Raw genomic sequence first — 18805 nt, forward strand, 5'->3', positions numbered from 1 at the left:
TTAAGACTTTGTCGCTTGTATTCTCACTAGTCCTTGTGCCAACAGGGACGCCTACTCCGGTATGGACACCCCAGGGTCCAAACGCAAGCTGTATAGTGCTGTGCCAGGACGACACTACGTGGTGGTGAAGTCTTACCAACCACAGGCAGAGGGGGAAATCGCTTTATACAAGAATGACAGAGTCAAAGGTAAATGCTTCTCTAACAAACCCAGTGTGGGTGTTGAACCACTGTTTACTTTTATCTAAAGCTTTGGCACAGCATAAAAGTCAAAGACGAACTTTACGAATCACACAACCATGATGCTGCATTTCAGTTTAACTTTTAAAAGCAATACACTTACGCAATATGCTATTGGTAGTGAAATGGCATATGGAAAATAAACTCACAGATTCTGACCTTGGGCATCAGAATCGCTGGTCAGATCTGACAATAGTTCACAAATCGAATGAGGTGCACAAGAGAGACTTAATAAAATTTACCGCGTTTGTGTATTACATTTGTTTGCACTGGTATAGTAACGTTGTTGTAAATGATGGATGGCTGTTTTTGATCTTTCCATCATTTTTCTCTACACGTAGTTCTCAGTATTGGAGAAGGAGGATTCTGGGAAGGCAGCGCTCGAGGGAATGTAGGCTGGTTCCCAGCGGAATGTGTGGAAGAGATCCCAAGCAAACCCGAGGACAGGCCCTGTGAGTGTGTACACACAAACCACTTCTCATTCACTGTCATGGCCATTTTAAAAACATTTTGTAAACATTTTGTCTTCATTTATTCACATTCATGTTGTTTCAAACCTGTTTCATTTGTGAGACATAAAGATGATATTCATCTTAGAATACTCATGGCATGCATTAAGCCCAGAAATGCATCTTAAAAATACCTCAAAAGTTGTCCATGCGCACTTGAGGCTTTAAAGCTTGGAAGATAGCGGCCACTGTATGAAGTTAGTAGACAAGAACAGAATGTTGATTGTATTGATCATGTATTCATATGAATAGAGTTTAAATGAGTTAGTTTTTCCACAAATTAAAGCCCTTTATTGTATTATTCTTTTCCGCTGCTCTGATAACCCGCAGAATATCTGAGAAGCCCTGCAGCTATAGCAGGCTGTTAATTCAGTTAGTCTTCATTTGTATCTAGGCCACAAAGCGAACACGTCCACCTCTCAGATCACATGCTCACGTTCATCTGTCACCATTCGAATAAACACTTTGTGCATTATATCCAAATTAGACAGAGGGCGGCAGTACACTTGACAGCAATCATACCATTAGTCTAGTACAGTTGTGTCTAAAATTAGATATTAGATATTAGATAGAAAAATTAGTAGAATTGTTGCACACACACAGTTTTCTGTGCAAATTGGCAAAAGGGACCAAGGGCAAGAGAGTTGGGAGTTGTTATTTTGGGCCAAGTGAATGCCTTCCACATCAGTGCAACTACTGTGTGTGTTTGTGCTGGATGTGTTATAGAGGCGTTCAGAGGTTTTCTTCATTGAAACACATCCTGAATCAGCTCTAGTGGAACTGAATCTTTATTAAACCTTAACAGTGCAGAGCTGTAATATGGAGGTGAAAGAGCAGCAATATTGAATCTGTGAACTTGTACAATACATTTTTGTAACTGTGCAGATAAATCTACTCTCTGCCGTGCTGTGAAAACTATGTGACCCAATTTAAAGTCCCAAACAAATATTCACAAATATGTCAAATTATGCATACATATGGACAATATTTGCAATACATATTATACTTTCATTTTTGCAGTACATTTAAATGTACGTGTATAAATATTTATTGTACAAGTTGTCGAGTTCGTCGAATGGAACAGTAAAAAGGCTTTGCGTTGAAGCATTTTTCAAAATTTTCCACCTAAAGATTTCGCACAACTCAAATCTGAATCCTGTGATCTTTAATTACAAAAATGACTTGTTTGTTGCAAATACAATTCTTTGCTTCAGTCCAGATTGTTGGCTATGATGACCGTGTACAGTAAGAGAGTAACTGGCAGCAATGCGTGGCAAATGGAAGCGTTCAGAAGAGATGCTCACAACAGCATGTGGCGTGCAGAATGGAGGTGTGGCGAACGACAGCTGTCATTGGCCTAGAGGTTTTTGGCCCATGTGACTCATTGGCTGAACTGGGGAGAAAGTCTGGCTGACTCCGCTCTCAGACTGTAAGATCTAAGAACACCATTTACTTGATAGAGCGTGATATTTGCCCTAAAGATGTTATGTAGTTCTGCGTGTATATGGCTAAGCTACAAGCAGTGTTTTTAAAGGGAAAATGTGTCACAAGCAGAAGTTAACTCCTGGTCTGTGTTTGTTTATTTATATTGAATATATATGAATACTATTAAAACTACTCAACAGTTATTGATTCTTTTTCTACCAGAAGTTGGAAGTTTGGGCCACATAATGTTTGTTTGCCGCTGAAGCCGTCTTTAGCAAAAAATGATATGTATCACTTTTAAAGGGATAGTTCACACATAACAAAAATTCTGTCATCTTTTATTCACCTTCATGTTGTCAAATAGACCGTTTCTTCGGACGCGCACACCTGGACTGCAGTTAACTTCCGGTCTGTGTTTGGCTAGTGTCTAATAAGATAACTATTTCTATTATATTTAATTTATTGTAATATTAAATTATATTATTATGTTATTGTATAATAATTGTATTAAATAAATGATTGGTTGAATTTTGTTGTATGTTCATTTTATTAAATAAACAATTTGCTGAATGGGTCCTGTAGTTCGGTCGCATTTAAAGAAACCGTATGGTACATTGACATCTAGCGGTTGAACTTGGCATCGCAGCCTAAATTCGAAATATTGGAGAGAAAAGTTTAGCCAAGTAACTGTTCTTCTCGGTTTCTTTTGCTTGTTATCAGAAGTAATCTACAGGCACTCTATTGTTTGTGAATGTGTATCGGAAGTTAAGGGCAGTCCACGAACACATGCATGCGCACGCAGTTACGTTTGTTTACGTTGTCGCTTTGAAACCGTCTATACCACAAAAGAAGATATGTTTAGAAATGTCTCAAGGTTGTTTGGTTGCCAACATTCTTCAAAATATCTTCTTCTGGAAATACATTTTTGGAAAGTTGATGTGAGAAAATTATGAAAAAAAACTGGATAAACTACCACTTTAAATGTGTTGTATGTTCCAATCATTCATGCATAATTGATGAGTAAATTTTGTTTTCATCTGCAAGTTTTTAAGAGTCATTTTGTTCCTGATATTCGCAAGAATTTATGTTATTGCAAATGATTGACTTGTCACACATTTGCACAAATTCAAGCAGTAATCCGAGGTGAAAATGCCTGCTATGTTTGGTAGAAGCATCACCTGGGGCATTTTTGAACCTCATCCATGTTTGTTAGGGCTGCAGCATGAAAAGGTGAGAAATGTTTGGTTATAATGGGAGCCATTGGTTTAAAATTGCAACCTTGAAATCCATAGCTACTACAATACTATAAGAAGTCGTGAGAATTGAAAACATGGAATGAAACGCTTGTTTTCAGGTCAGATAAGAGTTACAAGGACATCTTTTTTTCATTCACTGAATGAAATTGTAGCTTTTAGAAAACAGACGATCTGTTCCCATGGCAATGCTCTCTGCCTTATTGTAATCACATCTATCGAAGAATAGCGTGAAACAGTTTGACTTATTTTTTAACAGAGATCTGACAGGTAACTGTACACAGCTCAGAAAGCAAACGGGATTTCCCACTTCAAATTCATCTAATGCGATATTAAAAAACACCTCGTACTGTTAAAGGCAGCGTCAGCTGGTTAGTAAAAGCACAAGTATTCTGCTGAAGTCTCTTGAACCTTTCCGAGCAACACTCATGCACATTCCTGATTGATATATTTCCATGGAAACATGCTCTACACTGTACAAACCCTGTTGCTAAGGAGTGGGCCCTGGTAAGATTTTTTTCCTCTTTTTGTGGCATCTTTTTTTCCCTCTCTCTCGCTCTCACGGCACTGAGAACAGAGCTTACATACAATCTTTTTCAACGCCACAGTTGTCGTCTGCGTGCGGTGCTGACGGTCAGTCCTCACCTGTGCACGCAAGATGCAAGAGTTCTTGGACATGGGAAGTTAGGCAGCAGGGCCCGAGGGCTAGAGAAAAGTGCCAACCCCCCTTCAGGCGAGGAGAATTGTGCGTTTTTTGGATTGGTTGAACTTAAGGGGACCAATGGACGAAACTAGCAGATCTAGGAAGAAGGTTCATTTTGGAGGTATGCTTAGCGTTGGTATGGAAAACTGAAGGTTTGTGCTTTAGGATTTGTGTGGCAAGTAATTGCTCCGTGTTGATGGGCGTAATTGTTGAGAGCGTTAAAATGTTGCGTGAATTATTAGTTTCAGCCTGTTGTCGATACTATTTTCAGCACTGTTTATTGTGTGCGATAAAGATCGGATAAAGCTAAATGCCCTGCAGGTGCATGTCCATGCAACATCAAATACTTTGTTCTGGAAGACACTTTTTTGTGTCATTTGTACTGCTTTTTAATTGAAGTTTGTTTTTGAGACAACTTCTTATTGTCAGTATCTGCTCACACGGCCTTAGAGGAATGTTTAACACGATCCATAATGATTTTTTCTATCTTTCTAATTCAGTTTTCAATTTTTTGCATTGTCACTTGAGTAAAAAATATGTCGAGTTCACTTTGTGATCGGAAGTGGTTATTTCTCACTGATGCGCTGCGCTCCAGCACTATCCTGAAAAGTTTTGTGGTGGTCTTCAAGTTTTTATCGTCCTATCAAGCGAGCCACAGAGCTACAGTAGTTGCCCCCTGTGATTTAAAATCCAGTGTTGTAGCAACTGTCATCATCGCCTGCCGTCATGTCGAATGAGCTTTTTTCTCGCGTTGTCCGCCAAGGAACAACGATTGTGTCAAGTACGAGTGGCTCTGCTATAGAAAGCTGGCAGGGTGTTCCATTAGGATGTGAGAAATAGAAGGAAACAGAAAAAAGAGAAAGAGACATGACAGTAGCCTATATTATAGTACATACGATGGCCGGTGTTTTTAATTATAACATCGAACGTCTCTGGATACTAAAGTCTGTTCATTTTTATGCAAAATGTCATCATGTTGAATCGGGTATTGCATTGCACAATCCAAACTGGATAATGTACAACCTGACAGAACACGTCTATAAATGGTAATGTCAAGCTTGGAGCGTGATGATTCACTGCACCCGAACGAATCGGTTTTGATCTGAGTTTAACGTGATGCACCGGAATATATACTGTTTGCATTTTAATTGGATTTGTTTTGTTTCTGTATGTGTGTCTGTAAGTTTTGAAATGCCCCAAGTGCTTACTTTCAAAAAGTGCCATTGAGTTTTTCTTCCATGATGAAGCTTTAAAAGTTAACTACCTCATTCTGTTTAACACTCGCAGCTACACCGTTGCATTTTAATCAAATTATAGCACAGACTGCCTTTTATACAATAGAAACCACAGACAGATTGGGTGGACATCTTTCATTAGCAGTCGTAGCGGATGTCTCTGTAGAATTGTGCTGAATTCAAACCTTCTTTTGTTTGCACATCAAAACGTTTCAGCTCAACAAAGAATTGCGCGTCTGTAACTTTAACAGCTAACCAGTGAGTAGGTTGGAAGGGGAAAGTGTTGAATCCCACGCAGCCTTCTGACTACTGATATCATCGTGTATCAACAGAACCGCAGAGGACAATACAAATGGTGCAGGTTTAGAAGCCACAGCCTGCACGGTACAAATTCCTCATCAGTCTCATTATGCAATAAATAGCCTCTTACTGGGTTTCCTTTCCTTTCAATAATATGTATTGTCATTATACTGTAAGTACTTCAAACACAGCGATGGCTGCTCATCCTGAATTTTCATTCACTGTTCCTGTTACGCCAAACCCATTTTTCATGGAAGACAAAAGTAGAAATTTTTGATGAATCGTTTTGCAAGAATGCACAGTGGAGAAGCGCCAGTTGAGTATCATATTTAATCATAATTATTCTTCAATGATAAACGTGCCCTCCTCCCAAACTGTGTTTGCATTCAGCAACAGTGCTGTGTGTAGACGCTACACATGCAAGAACCAATGGCATTTTGGTGACATTGATGTACCGTAGTTTTTTATTTGATTTTTCAAAAACGTTTGCATCTCCACCGAAAAATAATAACATATGGGTTCAGAACATCAAGAGCAGTTTTTATTCTTTATAAAAATGATATTTATTATTTTTTATGAGCGTTAGTTTTTATTTTTGTGTAATCAAAGTGATCTGGCTTAAGTATAATATAATATATTATATTGTATTGTATTATATCACTGCAGTCCTTCCAAAGCCTCGTTATCTCTATATTTGGTGATTTTTAATAATCATTTTTTATATGAATATATTTGGTGATTTTTAAAAATCAATATTATTAATCTCCCTTTATATTTGTCACTGTCATGTAACCAATAAAAAGTATTAAAAAGTGCTAGTCTATGTTATGTTATGTTATGTTATGTGTTATATGTTATGATATGTTATGATATGATATAACATATATCATATCTCATATCATATGAGATATGATATATGTTATGTTATGCACATGATTCAGCACATGGAAACGTAAGCAACACTGTGTAGGTGTCATAAGCTTGATTGTGATGCAATTTCCCATTAACCTCGACAAACATGATGCCATGGGAACAGCCCTGAATGAACACCCCCCCCCCCCCCCGAGATGTTTGGTTCATCTTAAGAGTGGTGCCACACAGGCGATTAATCTCAACAGCATAAAAAAACTCTTCATTAGCTTTGTTGGCTCTTATCGTTCCTTCCATAAAACGCAGTCAATATTTGGCCTTCTTGAGCTCCCTCTGAGGACCGTCTTGTTTGGCTCCATTGTGGGCCAAATGGTCCCTGTCTCACAAAGAGTTTTTATATTGGTTGCAATTAAATGGGGAGAGTGGTATAGTTATTGTAGCACTAGTAGGGCTGTGTCGTTTTTTGCCATCTGTTTATTTTGGATTCGGTGTTGTGATTTGTGAACTCAATATTTGATCGCTCTACAATCGCGCGTTACGTTACGGCCATCAAGGCCGATCAAGCTGCGTGTGGCGTTTCTCATGCTGGTATTGATTTTCAGTTGTAACAATTTGCATGTCAAGGTGAAACTGTAAGCACTTTTGTTTCTCTATTAATTTGTTTTCTAGAGCACAGTTGGTGTCACATTCACAGAATGATTAATTTTGTTGAAAAAGTGGCACCTGGGACGTGGTGACATATGGCTCACAGTGAGACCAATTTTGTGACTAGACAGTTTTTTAATCCTATGCTATTACGCAACCGAACCTTAAAACCGAAAACTGTTGCTTTTTTATTCTTTTTGCACATTTTATATTCAGTGTGAAAGCGTTGATAATGCTGTTGAATGTGATGTTTTAGACTTTTAAAGTTTGATGGGTAAGTGTTTAAACCCAGTCACACCAGAAAGTTTCAGCAGTAGCTTACAGTGCGTTTACATGTAAAACAAATGAACGAATAAAAAACTTTAAAGCAATTTTATAGATTCTAAGCAATATGCAGCTTTATAATATTACACAATTAGGTTGATTTTAAGTGAATTTTGTGTAACTATGTCTTCACAGATGCTCGGGCGGACCGGTCAGAGAGGCGAAAGCTCTTTCGACACTACACTGTGGGATCTTATGACAGTTTTGATGCATCAAGGTATGATTAAATAATTTTTTTCTAATCCTCCTGACCATGTTTTAAAGTGTGTCGGGCTGTCGGCTTAGCTGCAATACATGATATGACATGACATTCAATTGAGTTCTCCACTACAGAAATATATGTGGGTCAAAATACTGTTATTTCATAAAATATTCAGATTGCGATATTATCAGTTAGTTATATTTATATTTTCAGTTAGTTTATGAGTTTGAGGAAAGAAGAGATCAAGAGGAGACCACCCAAAGCAAGAGGGCGAAATAGCATTAGACTTCAGTATTTAATGTCAGTATATTGCTATTTTAGTATTTTTTGCCTCAAAAATTCTAATTATGTTTTGTCCTTATTTGCGTTAAAAGCCAAACAAACCATGGACCGTTAAATTATCAATCAACAATGTCAAAGGAAAGAAGTTGACTGAAACAGATCATTAGTCAGTTTTTCATGGTCAGTGATGTATTATGGGATCGGCCGCTCACTAGCCTTTAAAGGCACCTGCAGGCAAAATGGTAAATGGATTGAGTTTAGAATCAATAACATCTCTCCTTCTACAACTAACATGTGATCTGTTTTTTGCAGCCAAGGAAATGCAAATTATTTTAATATACAGTCCTTATATGGTTGTACAATTTATTTTGTAGCAGTCGTTCTGTTTATTGGTGCCCGACTTCATTTATGACTTTACATATAACATTAATATTGTAGTCAGAGAAGTTTCTATTATTTTTACTGTATTATTTAAAGTGGGTGGTTTGTATGAAGCAACTGTTCTTACAAGGTCATTATTATAGCAGTGCCATTCATCAGTTTACCTGCTCATTCATCTATTTATCAATTTGATATCATCAAAATAATTTCCCCAAACTTTGCCACCTCACCATCATTTAACACCAAGCGCCACATTGTTATTCACCGGGGAATAAAGGTTTGAAGTGTGTGAAAACTATCTCTAAATGGTTATGTAAGCAACGCTTGAGCTTCGGGTAGTAGCTGCATCATGTAGACATTTTGATGGCATTTCAAAAATCGCCCTGTGACATTATGATGTCATAATATGTGGCTGCAAAATGTTTCCAATTTAACTAGGCACAATTTAACCCACAGTGAGGTCATAGTCTGTGCACATATCCAATGTAGATGGATTGTGATGGAATCATTTTTGATTTCCTTGATCATTTGCATTTAAGTCTAGTACTGCAATAAAATCAATACTTCATCATTTTGATCTAGTGCTTGTTTTTGCAATACTATGAACTTTAGCAGTTTGGAAGGGGGGTGCTAAAATGACAAAAAGGAGACAGATCCCCTTGCATCCGGCTTCACTCCTACCCAGCTGACACACCCCTCGCTCTGAGCTGGTTGTCATGGAGACAGAGAGTCCATGGCAATGCAGTGCCGACTACTTCCTGCTGCAGGGAGCCTGAGTGACAGGCGGACAGAGGGACATAGGTGCTTTAGGTGAATTTGCTTTAGCATTTAGTCTCTTGTCCACAGATATCTGCTAGCAGTGTCAGTCCTGTTACTGGTTTAATGCTTGTGTTGAGAAAATGTGGATTTACTTCAGTTGATATTGTGATTTATTAGCAGTTATGAAAATACTTTATAAAAAGATCAGGCTTGAGAGATTTTAAGAGACCCATAAGTTTAGTTAAAGAGCTAACCAACCTGACATATTGGCCTGGTAGTGGTCCAAGACCATACTGGTTCTGGTCTATGATGGACCACATTCTGTATGTGTTCTCTATGAGACAACAAAAGTGTTTGGAACGAGATCACCTTGCTCGGGAACCACACTAGAACAAATGAATTATGAGCAAATAATAATTCCCAGCTATTGAGCACCTTCTAACAGGCCGGGATATTAATGACCTTGTTGCTCTATGACATCGCCACAGTGTCCCCTTCAAAGCAGATTATGTTGCCATGACAACCATGCATCGTTCTGCGAGAGTCAGCACTCTCCCTTTAGAGCTCTGATCTCTTTTAATATTCAATAAGACTTGATCTTATAGTTTAAGACTGTAAAGTAAGTAAATATTGTGGTCACGGGTTAAGCCCTTTTTGTCAACATGACGACTTCTTTTTTTTTTTTTGCAGAAGTTTTAATGGGATTTCAGAGAGGTGAATTTATCATGGGCCACTCGATTAATTAAAACCACAGCCACTGTACATGACCTCAAGTGATTTTATTTGAAGATCTTTATAGTCGTATCAGTTTTAAGGTCACAGTCAAGGTGCAATAAAATGAAATCGCACAGACCACAATCCCATTTACAAATGGAAATGAAGACAATGTACCGGGTAGAATTGAAACTCTGGCTCTTTGCCATTGACTGTAGTCTGAGCAGTTGAGCAGTATCATTGAGCATCCAGGCTTGGTTTCCAGGCCATCGAATGGATTTAAAACACCATCTAAAAGATAGTAAGCCCCATTATCATACAGGTAAAAAGGAAGAATATGGGAAATTTGCATTTCATTGCTATCAGGTTTAAACTTCATATCTTAGACTGCAGATAACATGTACTCTTCTCAATGTTCAGTTTGCTCAAATAGAGCCTATTTATGCCTTCTATGTTAAACACTTTCATTTAATGATGTGTTTGCATGAGGGGTGTGCTTTGGGAAAGGATATTGATGGTGCATACATATGTTGTGATGTCATTGTGAACAACCACAACCAGTTAAATTGTACTTTATCATATGCCAAATATTCTAACTGCTATTTTTGGTATTCCTGCAAAATTGCTTTTAGTCTTTGTTAATGAGTACTTGTTTTGTTTTCCAGTAATTGCTCTCTGTCTCTTACTCAAAAGGAAAAGATAAATACCCATAAATTGCAATTAATAAAATAATGGCATGCGAAAAGCTTTCTGATTATTATTTACTGAGCATGTCAAACTGAATGGCTTTGATCCGAATTTTAGATTCTAAGAATTTGTGAATAGTTAAAAAAAACTCAACTTTTGTTCGTCTTCATTTCCCCCCTCTGTATGCTGCTAGTTTTTGTAGAGTACAAAAAGAGAATTTTAAAGAAAATGCATGCATATCTTTTCTATATAATTACATCTAGTGGCCAGTCCAGTCAAGTTCCAAAAAGCATAAAAAAGGAAAAAAGATAGTAGGCCATGTGCTCTGATTGCTTAATTCTAAGTGTTCTGAATCCATATGATAGTTTTTTTTATGAAGAACAAACTGAACTTTATGGAACTGTATGTTGTTAATTGGGAAATCTTACTCTGGTCATTATAACTCGTAAAGCTCATTCTTCATACATACATATTTACACTTACCATGGTTACTATGAATTGTGGATGAAAAGTTTGATCTATTTGAGTTTTCCTAAAGTAAAATAGTGCACATGTTTAGAGTGGCATGAAAGGAGATGACAGAATTTACATTGCACTACACCTTAAGGTTAGGCTACTGTGTAACGGTGCAATAGGAACACGTTGAAAATGTTGATTAATCCGACCTTTTGCTTGTAGAAAATGATTTCTTAAATTGTTAATTTAGGTTACATACTTCTCTCGGTACTAGTGAGCTTTACGTAAATCGGCTGAAGTGTTTTCAGAGCGTGCAGAAACTTTCTGTGCATGTGCGAGAACCAGATCCATTAATAGATCCGATGTATTCATTTGTAACCCTGTATTATGTAACTGTGACGTATTTGTACAAGATTATGAGCAACTAATTATTTTTAAAGAGAATGAATTCCCAACAAGGACATTTAACCCATATTTTCATTCAACCGACAAAAAAAATAGAAAGGCTATATATATTAGTCGCGCGCTCATCTGCCCAGTGCGCGCGCACACATGCACACATTCTTCCCCTCTCTTTCGCGCTATCTCTTTCTCTGTGGCACTGTAAACCGTCTCTCTCTCTCTCTCTCTCTCTCTCTCTCTCTCTCTCTCTCTCTCTCTCTCCATACCCATTCCTCCAAGATTACCGCTCATGTTTTCCTCTGGTGATTTTCATCCTTCATCCGGCGGTTATGTCTCGCGCTTACGACACGCTATCTCGCCGGCTAACGGGCCCTGCCTCTCTTAACCGGTGTCACAGCTCCTTCTTCGACAGATAAAATCGTTTTGCAGCGGTTACAACTCTTACATAGCACTCATCGTCGCAAAAAATGATGAATTCCGCTCAGCCGACGCCTGTCAGAATGAAGCATCGCTCCGCGCGCGCCGCGGTGGCGATGATGAGGATGATAGGCTGCAATAACGGTCGTTATGCGCGCAATTTTCTCCACAGCGACTGCGTTATCAACGAAAAGACGGTCGTGCTGCAGAAGAAGGATAACGAGGGATTCGGTTTCGTGCTGCGAGGGGCTAAAGGTAGGAAACAGACGGACTCCTCGCCTCCGTCTCCGCCGCCTCATCGTCTGTTCTTGACTTCATGTTGTACACATTCGTTGTGTCGGTCATTCATTTCTTATTTCCCTTCCCTCCTTCGTGTTGTCTTCTTTTAAAATCCACCTCACTTAACGTCATTTTTGTTGGTTTCAAACCGCGTCATCGCGCGCGCTCTTGATGTGATGTGCCTGCGTGGCTGCAGCTGCATGCATTGCATCCATGTCGACAACTTCTGAAATGATGCGGGAACAAAGTCCTCGCGTGCATCACTTGTGTGTGTGTCCATTGCTGAATTCAAGTGGTTTTGTCAAATCTGTGAAGTGTAAACACAGACCCCCACCATCCACCCCCTGGTCCATGTGCTTGGCTTGGGTTTGTCACTGGGGACATGGACTGCATTAGAGCTCTCACTTTAGCTTTGGGGCTTGCTGACAGTCAACCTCACTGGCCTCTTTTTTTACATCACATAATCTGTGTTTTAAAATGCTCAAATCCAAAATGAATCAGATATGTAAGTCCTAACAAACATTACTGTGCAATGCAGTAATGCACAAATTCATTCACACTGATGTGTCACAGTCCCCATCCACAACCGCAATGCAATGCCATAGTTTCTACACAAGCCAGTGCACTACAGAACGCTTTGAGTTGAGGGTGCTGCACTGTGGTTGCTCTCTGCATCACTTCCTGCGATGCTGTGTTCTGTCAGGCTCCAGACCAGTGGTGACAACCGTGCATGCATTTGCTCTGGTTATATAAACGTCCCAACTACTGCATTCATTTTTTATTCGATTGGATGAATGCATTGCAGCTTGCATCATGTATCGTGTTTAGCTTTATGCTCACTGTGCTATCAAGGCGCTCCTTGACATATATTGTGTTTCTCATATAAAGCATGCTATGTTCCGTTTGTCTTGCATTAACTTAATCCTAAACTAGCCAAAAACTAGGTTAAAGAGGAATTGTAAATGTCACGCAGTCCATGATTAAGTTTCACCTGTGCCCAAAACAACCATCCCATTGTATTTTATGATCCTTACCATCTCTTTTATTGCTTCCTCTTGTCTGGATTTTTAGCTGATACACCCATTGAGGAGTTCACACCCACTCCGGCCTTCCCTGCTTTGCAGTATTTGGAGTCCGTGGATGAGGGTGGGGTGGCATGGAAAGCTGGTCTAAGGACGGGAGACTTCCTCATAGAGGTATTTAACTGGGTTTCCACAAGCTTCGTGGCGGTTCTGTGGCCAGCTTCACTGCTTGCTGACGGGATTTGAAGGTCCCAGATAGCTGAGATGTGATGTCCAACCCATGCAGGGGAACTTCATACCGGGCTTGCTGAATCATTGACACGTTGAACAAACAGGAAAATGTTTATGCAGAGTCTGGGCTTGTGAATATGAGGAAAGGTCACAGTTACATCTTTAATGAGAGAGAGAGAAGCTTAGAAACGCGGGAGATGCGCGCTCCTGGAAAAAGCAGAGAAGGAATCGTGTGATGTGTCCTATGTAAATCTCAGTTTTCCTGTGTTTTGGCAGTCTGGGTTATGTTTAAACTTCTAATCTTTGTATTCCATCCTGCTTTTCATTTTACACTTGTAATGAAAAGGGTTGTAGCCTTGGCACTGCAGATTTATTGTAAAGTTGAAAATGTCAGACCAGGGATCATCTATCAGTCCAACTCCTTGTAGAAGTTGAGCGTCGAATTTGGCGCAGTTGTCTGAGAGTGATCTCGCATTTATTGGACGTTGTAAATTTTTAATGTCTCAGAAGTACTCTGGATCTGTAACCCGTCAAGCCAAAAAAGCAGCGGAGGCAGATGAGAAATGTCACGATAAGGGATCACACTGGATTGTTTTCATTCTAAATGCAGGATAAACCTTCTTGTTAGCTCAGATAACACCGTGACTTGGTTAAAACTATGGAAAATGCTTCTCACTGTTATGGTTTTAGGCACAGCTCAAGAGACTTTTAGCAACATCTTAAGTAATCACTTTTTCTCTGAAGTTTCTCCTTAAGGAGAAATAGAATTTAATGGGGCATTTGTTGACATACGAGTACATAGCTTTCAAAGGAACATGGACACCGTAGCTCATATAATTTGATTTTGGAGGAACTTGATGGGAAGCTTTTATAATGAAATCTACAAATTTTGATTGCGGATTTTAAGCACAGTGTGTGACGTTGAGACCTTCGCTAAAACTCAGACGTGTGATATAACCAAGTCGTTTTGAAGTTGGAACAAGAAACAGGAGATAAAAACGTATCTCATTACTGTCTAGGCGAAACAATTAAGATGTCATTTGCGATTTTTCTGGAAAACCGCCCTGCTTGAAGTCAGAGCTCTGGTGAAACTGACACTTGAGCAAAGACTGACCGTAAGACATGAAAGCATCGGAGACCGCGTCGTCCTCTCGGCATCAGCAAAATAAGTTCATTTGCATGCAAAATTCAGGTGAGCACTCAGTTTGCGTTAAAGCACACAGAGCAGATCCAGCATCTCTGCAGTCCAGGGATGGGGCTGAGGAGGGAGGAAAATGATTGGCTCTCATGAGTGGCTAAGATTTCATTAATTATTATCTTCTCATGGTAATCCAGGATCTAACTGTACTGTACATAAGATAGAATTTGTTAGTTACATCTGAATTTGGATGCAGAAATGTAATTCTCATCGTTTTTGGACTTTGATGACCATGAAGTCACATAAACATGGAGCGCATCTAACATCCGATGCATCTAATGACCCATCTTGCAATGTGTCATGACATTCTTCACCTAAAACTAGCAATTTACTAATTCAATTTTGTGTTTTTGACAGGCGTACATGCACTTTTATCAGCTTATTAATTGCAGCACATATTTGTATTCACAAAATAATTTGTCACACCTCAGTGTCTCTATTCTACAAATGCAATATTGCATTCTGACTTTCTTTTTTTCCCTTTTTAAAGGTACCTTTAACATTTTAAGGAGAGTGTGAGTGTTTATTTATATAAATGCATTCATCGCCACTTCCCCCCAAATACCACGGAAACAATAAACACGTTTTAATCGTCCAGTCGATGATATTGACCGTCAATCCCTCAGGAGCCAGACAAGCTTCACTGCCCACATAAGGTTGCGATGCTGCCGATTTGCTCTCTCACACCTTGGTGTATGGATGTGTTGTGGCTCAGGGCCGATCGAGCCTTACGAGCTGAGCAAGGCAAAACTCACAGACAACTTGACCTTGTTTTAAAGCAAATACAGTACATTACAATGGTGGTGAATGCTCGCAGTATGCTTTGTGAGTTGTAAATATCTACTAAGTAAGCTATTTGTTCTACCTTTTGAATTCTCACTCCTACATTTGCTAGAGGTTTTGAAAGTCTTATTGTGTGAAAGAAACTACAAGAAACCGATTATACTGTGTACCTTATGAAGAGTGTTGGTGATCAACCAGGAAGCTAGAAAATAGAGTTATGGATTTACTGAAAATATATCTACACCCACTGGCCTTTGGTGTGTGGGCATGAGTATCTTTCTCTCTACTCTCATCTGGTTGCTGTTAAAGCATTTTTTGCATCTTACTTACTCCTCCCTTTCCGAATGATCCCTGTGCAGTGTAAAACTGACATTAAACATTTCTGTATGTAAGAGCTAATAGTGTAAATTCACGTTATCAATACTATAAAATAATAATCAAACATTTGCAAAGCTTATCAACATCGCTTAAAAAGGAATGGAAGCTTTTATTCAGCCGCTGGTTAACATAAGCATGGATGAGATGTGTAATCACATGTTGGAGCAAAATCTTGCAACCTTTTTTTCTTTTCAATTATTAAAATAATTATATCTGTCCAAACAAGCCAGAACATAACTTTTCAATAAAAAAAAGAATGGTCTTATTTATATACTGTATACTGTATGAAGAACTGTGTATGCATTGCATTTAGGTCATGTACAACCTGAAACAAGATGCATCGGCTTCTTTTAAATGCTGAGCTGTTTAGAAAAGCAGCGCAGTTGTGTCGGTGTAAATATTGTCATCATGCTATACGAAAATATACGGAAAATACATTTATTTAGTTATACGTTAGAAACGTGAAAAATGATGGCATATTTGCTGATGGCTGGCTGTCTCTTTTTGTCAGTAATACACTCTCCAGAACTGTGCACAGAGAGAACCAGCAGGGTGGAAGTCTGTGGACTGTGGGAGATGCCTGCAAGCATCCTCATGGCCTGATATACGTACAACCTGTCACCAAAAGCTGCTCCTCACGCACTACAAACCAAGTATAGAACAGTACACAGTGTTTGCTGTGACTAAATTTAAAGTCACCAGCCCAGATTTTGGCTTTGTTCATGCGTTTCTCTTGTCGGAACAGAGGATGACATATTAGAAGATGTGGAATGCGTCACATCGTGGAGTAGATCACCCTGTTTATAATACTTGTGGGATAACAAAACCTGGTGATGTTACGGACCTGCCTCATGCACGCATATGATGGTCCAGGTCTCATGTTGTAACACAGAGCAACGGTTGCCTAGCAACGGCACCAGCATTGTGTCTGAGCGCAGTGATGAAAGCGAGGTAGCAGTTTGAGGGTTTTTTTCCGTTGTAGTGCAGTACTGGGCCGCATGTAAACAGATCTTTTACTGTTTGTATTGATACAAAAATACACCTGCTTGAAGGATTCCATCACTCGGGTGTTTGGGGTTTAAAGGGGAATGACTGTTTTACATGCTAGAAAGAAAAAAGTAAAAGACATCTTGTTGCAGTCATCTTTGAGTTAGTTGCAGTGTTTGATTTATTTCAGTCATCAAACCTTGTTTTGATAGTTCCTAAATTGCAGGATTAATTGTAAGACATGTTTATTGTTGATAGTCACAGGGCTGATCTTAGATCCGAACTTTAAAATCTGGTTTTGCAGTTGCCTTTTTTTCTGCATTGTAGGGCCTAACCCACGCCATCCAATTCCCCTCCATTTGTTTTTAGGCATATTTTGGTTATATGTAGTTAATATTTGTGACCATTTCAGATTTGGAAATGACTTTTTTTTATAAAAATTGTAAACCAATGAAAGTCACCAACACAAAAGCAGTTTATAATAAGCGCCTGTCAGTTAAGTATAGACTGTTTCATCAGACGCATGCACCTGGCCCAAAGTTAACTTCCGGTCTAACAGTTTCTTTTAGATTTAATTTATATTAATAATAATCATTTTTATTAATATTTTATTGAATATTAGTTGTATTTAGTTAAATGCTACTCAGCAGTTATTGATTTATTGCAGAGGTCTACCGGAAGTTAAGTTTGGGCAACATAACTTTCTTTTGTTGTTGCTGCTGAAACCGTCTATAAGTTTTACGTTGCATATACTGTAAAGTAACCCTACATTAGGAAACAATCACAGAAATACTGTTTACTAGGGATGTAACGATTCACGATTCTGATCTCACGATGCGATTTATTCACGATTTACTCACGATTTATTTTTACAAAATGAGTTGAAACAAATTAGAAATTAACAACTTCCCTTGCATTATTTCTTAAATGCTTCACGTTTCTTTGTATAATACAATTGTTTTATTTCAAACAACAAAATTAAACTGCAATTTTATAACAAATTAATAATAGAAAGTCTCTTTAATATAAACAAACTAATACTGTCTGTGCTTTTCTTGGATTTTTTTGCATTTAAGAAATATCAGCATGTCCACGTTTAGGTTTGCAGTGAACATGGCGGCCCCTGCTGTTCAAAAAATGTATTGCGATTCAGTTCACACCTCAACCGATTTGAATCGTCACACATCGTCACACATTATAATCGATTTTCAGCCGGCTCATGGTGAATAGTTACATCCCTACTGTTTACAGTGTTTGTACTATTAATCTGAGTGCAGTTTAAATTGGCCTCAGTCAGCCCCTTTGTCCTTCATGAAAATTCCATAGCCTTTCAATGAGTCATTCACAGTATCTTGTGTATAATCTCTTCTATAGAGGACTTGACCGCAGAGGTCTCTTCATGTAACCTCTCTTTAAGTTCAAGCCAGGCCAAGCCGATGCCGCCTTTTCCTCGGCGAGCAAAGCACGTGGGAAAATGGATGAGGTCTTGTAAAAGTGTGTGTGTGCTTGTAAAAAGATGATTCCCAGTGCTCTTCTTAATTATCCCCACTCAAGACAAAAGGGTGCCCTCCTTTCTGGAGATCACCAAGAAGAGGGAGATTGCTTTTGAAAGGATGGAGTTTTATCTGCATTGGATGATTGTCCGCTGACAACTTTGTGTAAATCTCTAAATCAGGCCAGAGGTGCAGTGATTGTAGGCTCTCTAGATCGTATTAGAGAGCACGGCGTTGGTGTGGGGTTGTGTTTGGGAATGATAGTGGATTTGATTTGGGGATTAAGAGATGAGAGCCGTGTGCATTTGTTGAGCTGAATTATTTTTATTAAGGGTGAATGATATATCGTGACCGTATTGATAGCAGCCAATATTGTTTTCATTGATTTCTATTGATCGTTGCAGTAAGCAGATACTTCTTTATTTTATTTACATTTATTACATTTTTATAATCGGCGCACTTCAAATGTATATCTTCATTTAAAATTATATTGTAAATTTGTAGTGATGAAATTTTCACTTATAATATTGTGTGCATGTATATATATAAAGACACAAGCTTGCGCAATAATTTATGTAAGATTGCTAAATAGACATGTGCCGATATTCGGTATTGCGGTAATGGATTAGCA

General features: G+C 38.7%; 1 protein-coding gene across 1 annotated transcript in view; it reads left to right on the forward strand.

Moving 5' to 3' along the window:
• The window catches only part of shank2b (SH3 and multiple ankyrin repeat domains 2b), an 85512-nt gene that overhangs the window by 49246 nt on the left and 17461 nt on the right, over positions 1-18805 (forward strand). Inside the window, exons 12-16 of the mRNA XM_057329254.1 lie at positions 46-188; positions 581-691; positions 7639-7720; positions 11976-12058; positions 13154-13278. Of these exons, the coding sequence (XP_057185237.1) occupies positions 46-188; positions 581-691; positions 7639-7720; positions 11976-12058; positions 13154-13278 (544 nt within the window). The remainder of the gene's footprint in view (positions 1-45; positions 189-580; positions 692-7638; positions 7721-11975; positions 12059-13153; positions 13279-18805) is intronic.

The sequence above is a fragment of the Triplophysa rosa genome, linkage group LG3 (genome assembly GCF_024868665.1).
Source record: "Triplophysa rosa linkage group LG3, Trosa_1v2, whole genome shotgun sequence".
Lineage (NCBI taxonomy): Eukaryota > Metazoa > Chordata > Actinopteri > Cypriniformes > Nemacheilidae > Triplophysa > Triplophysa rosa.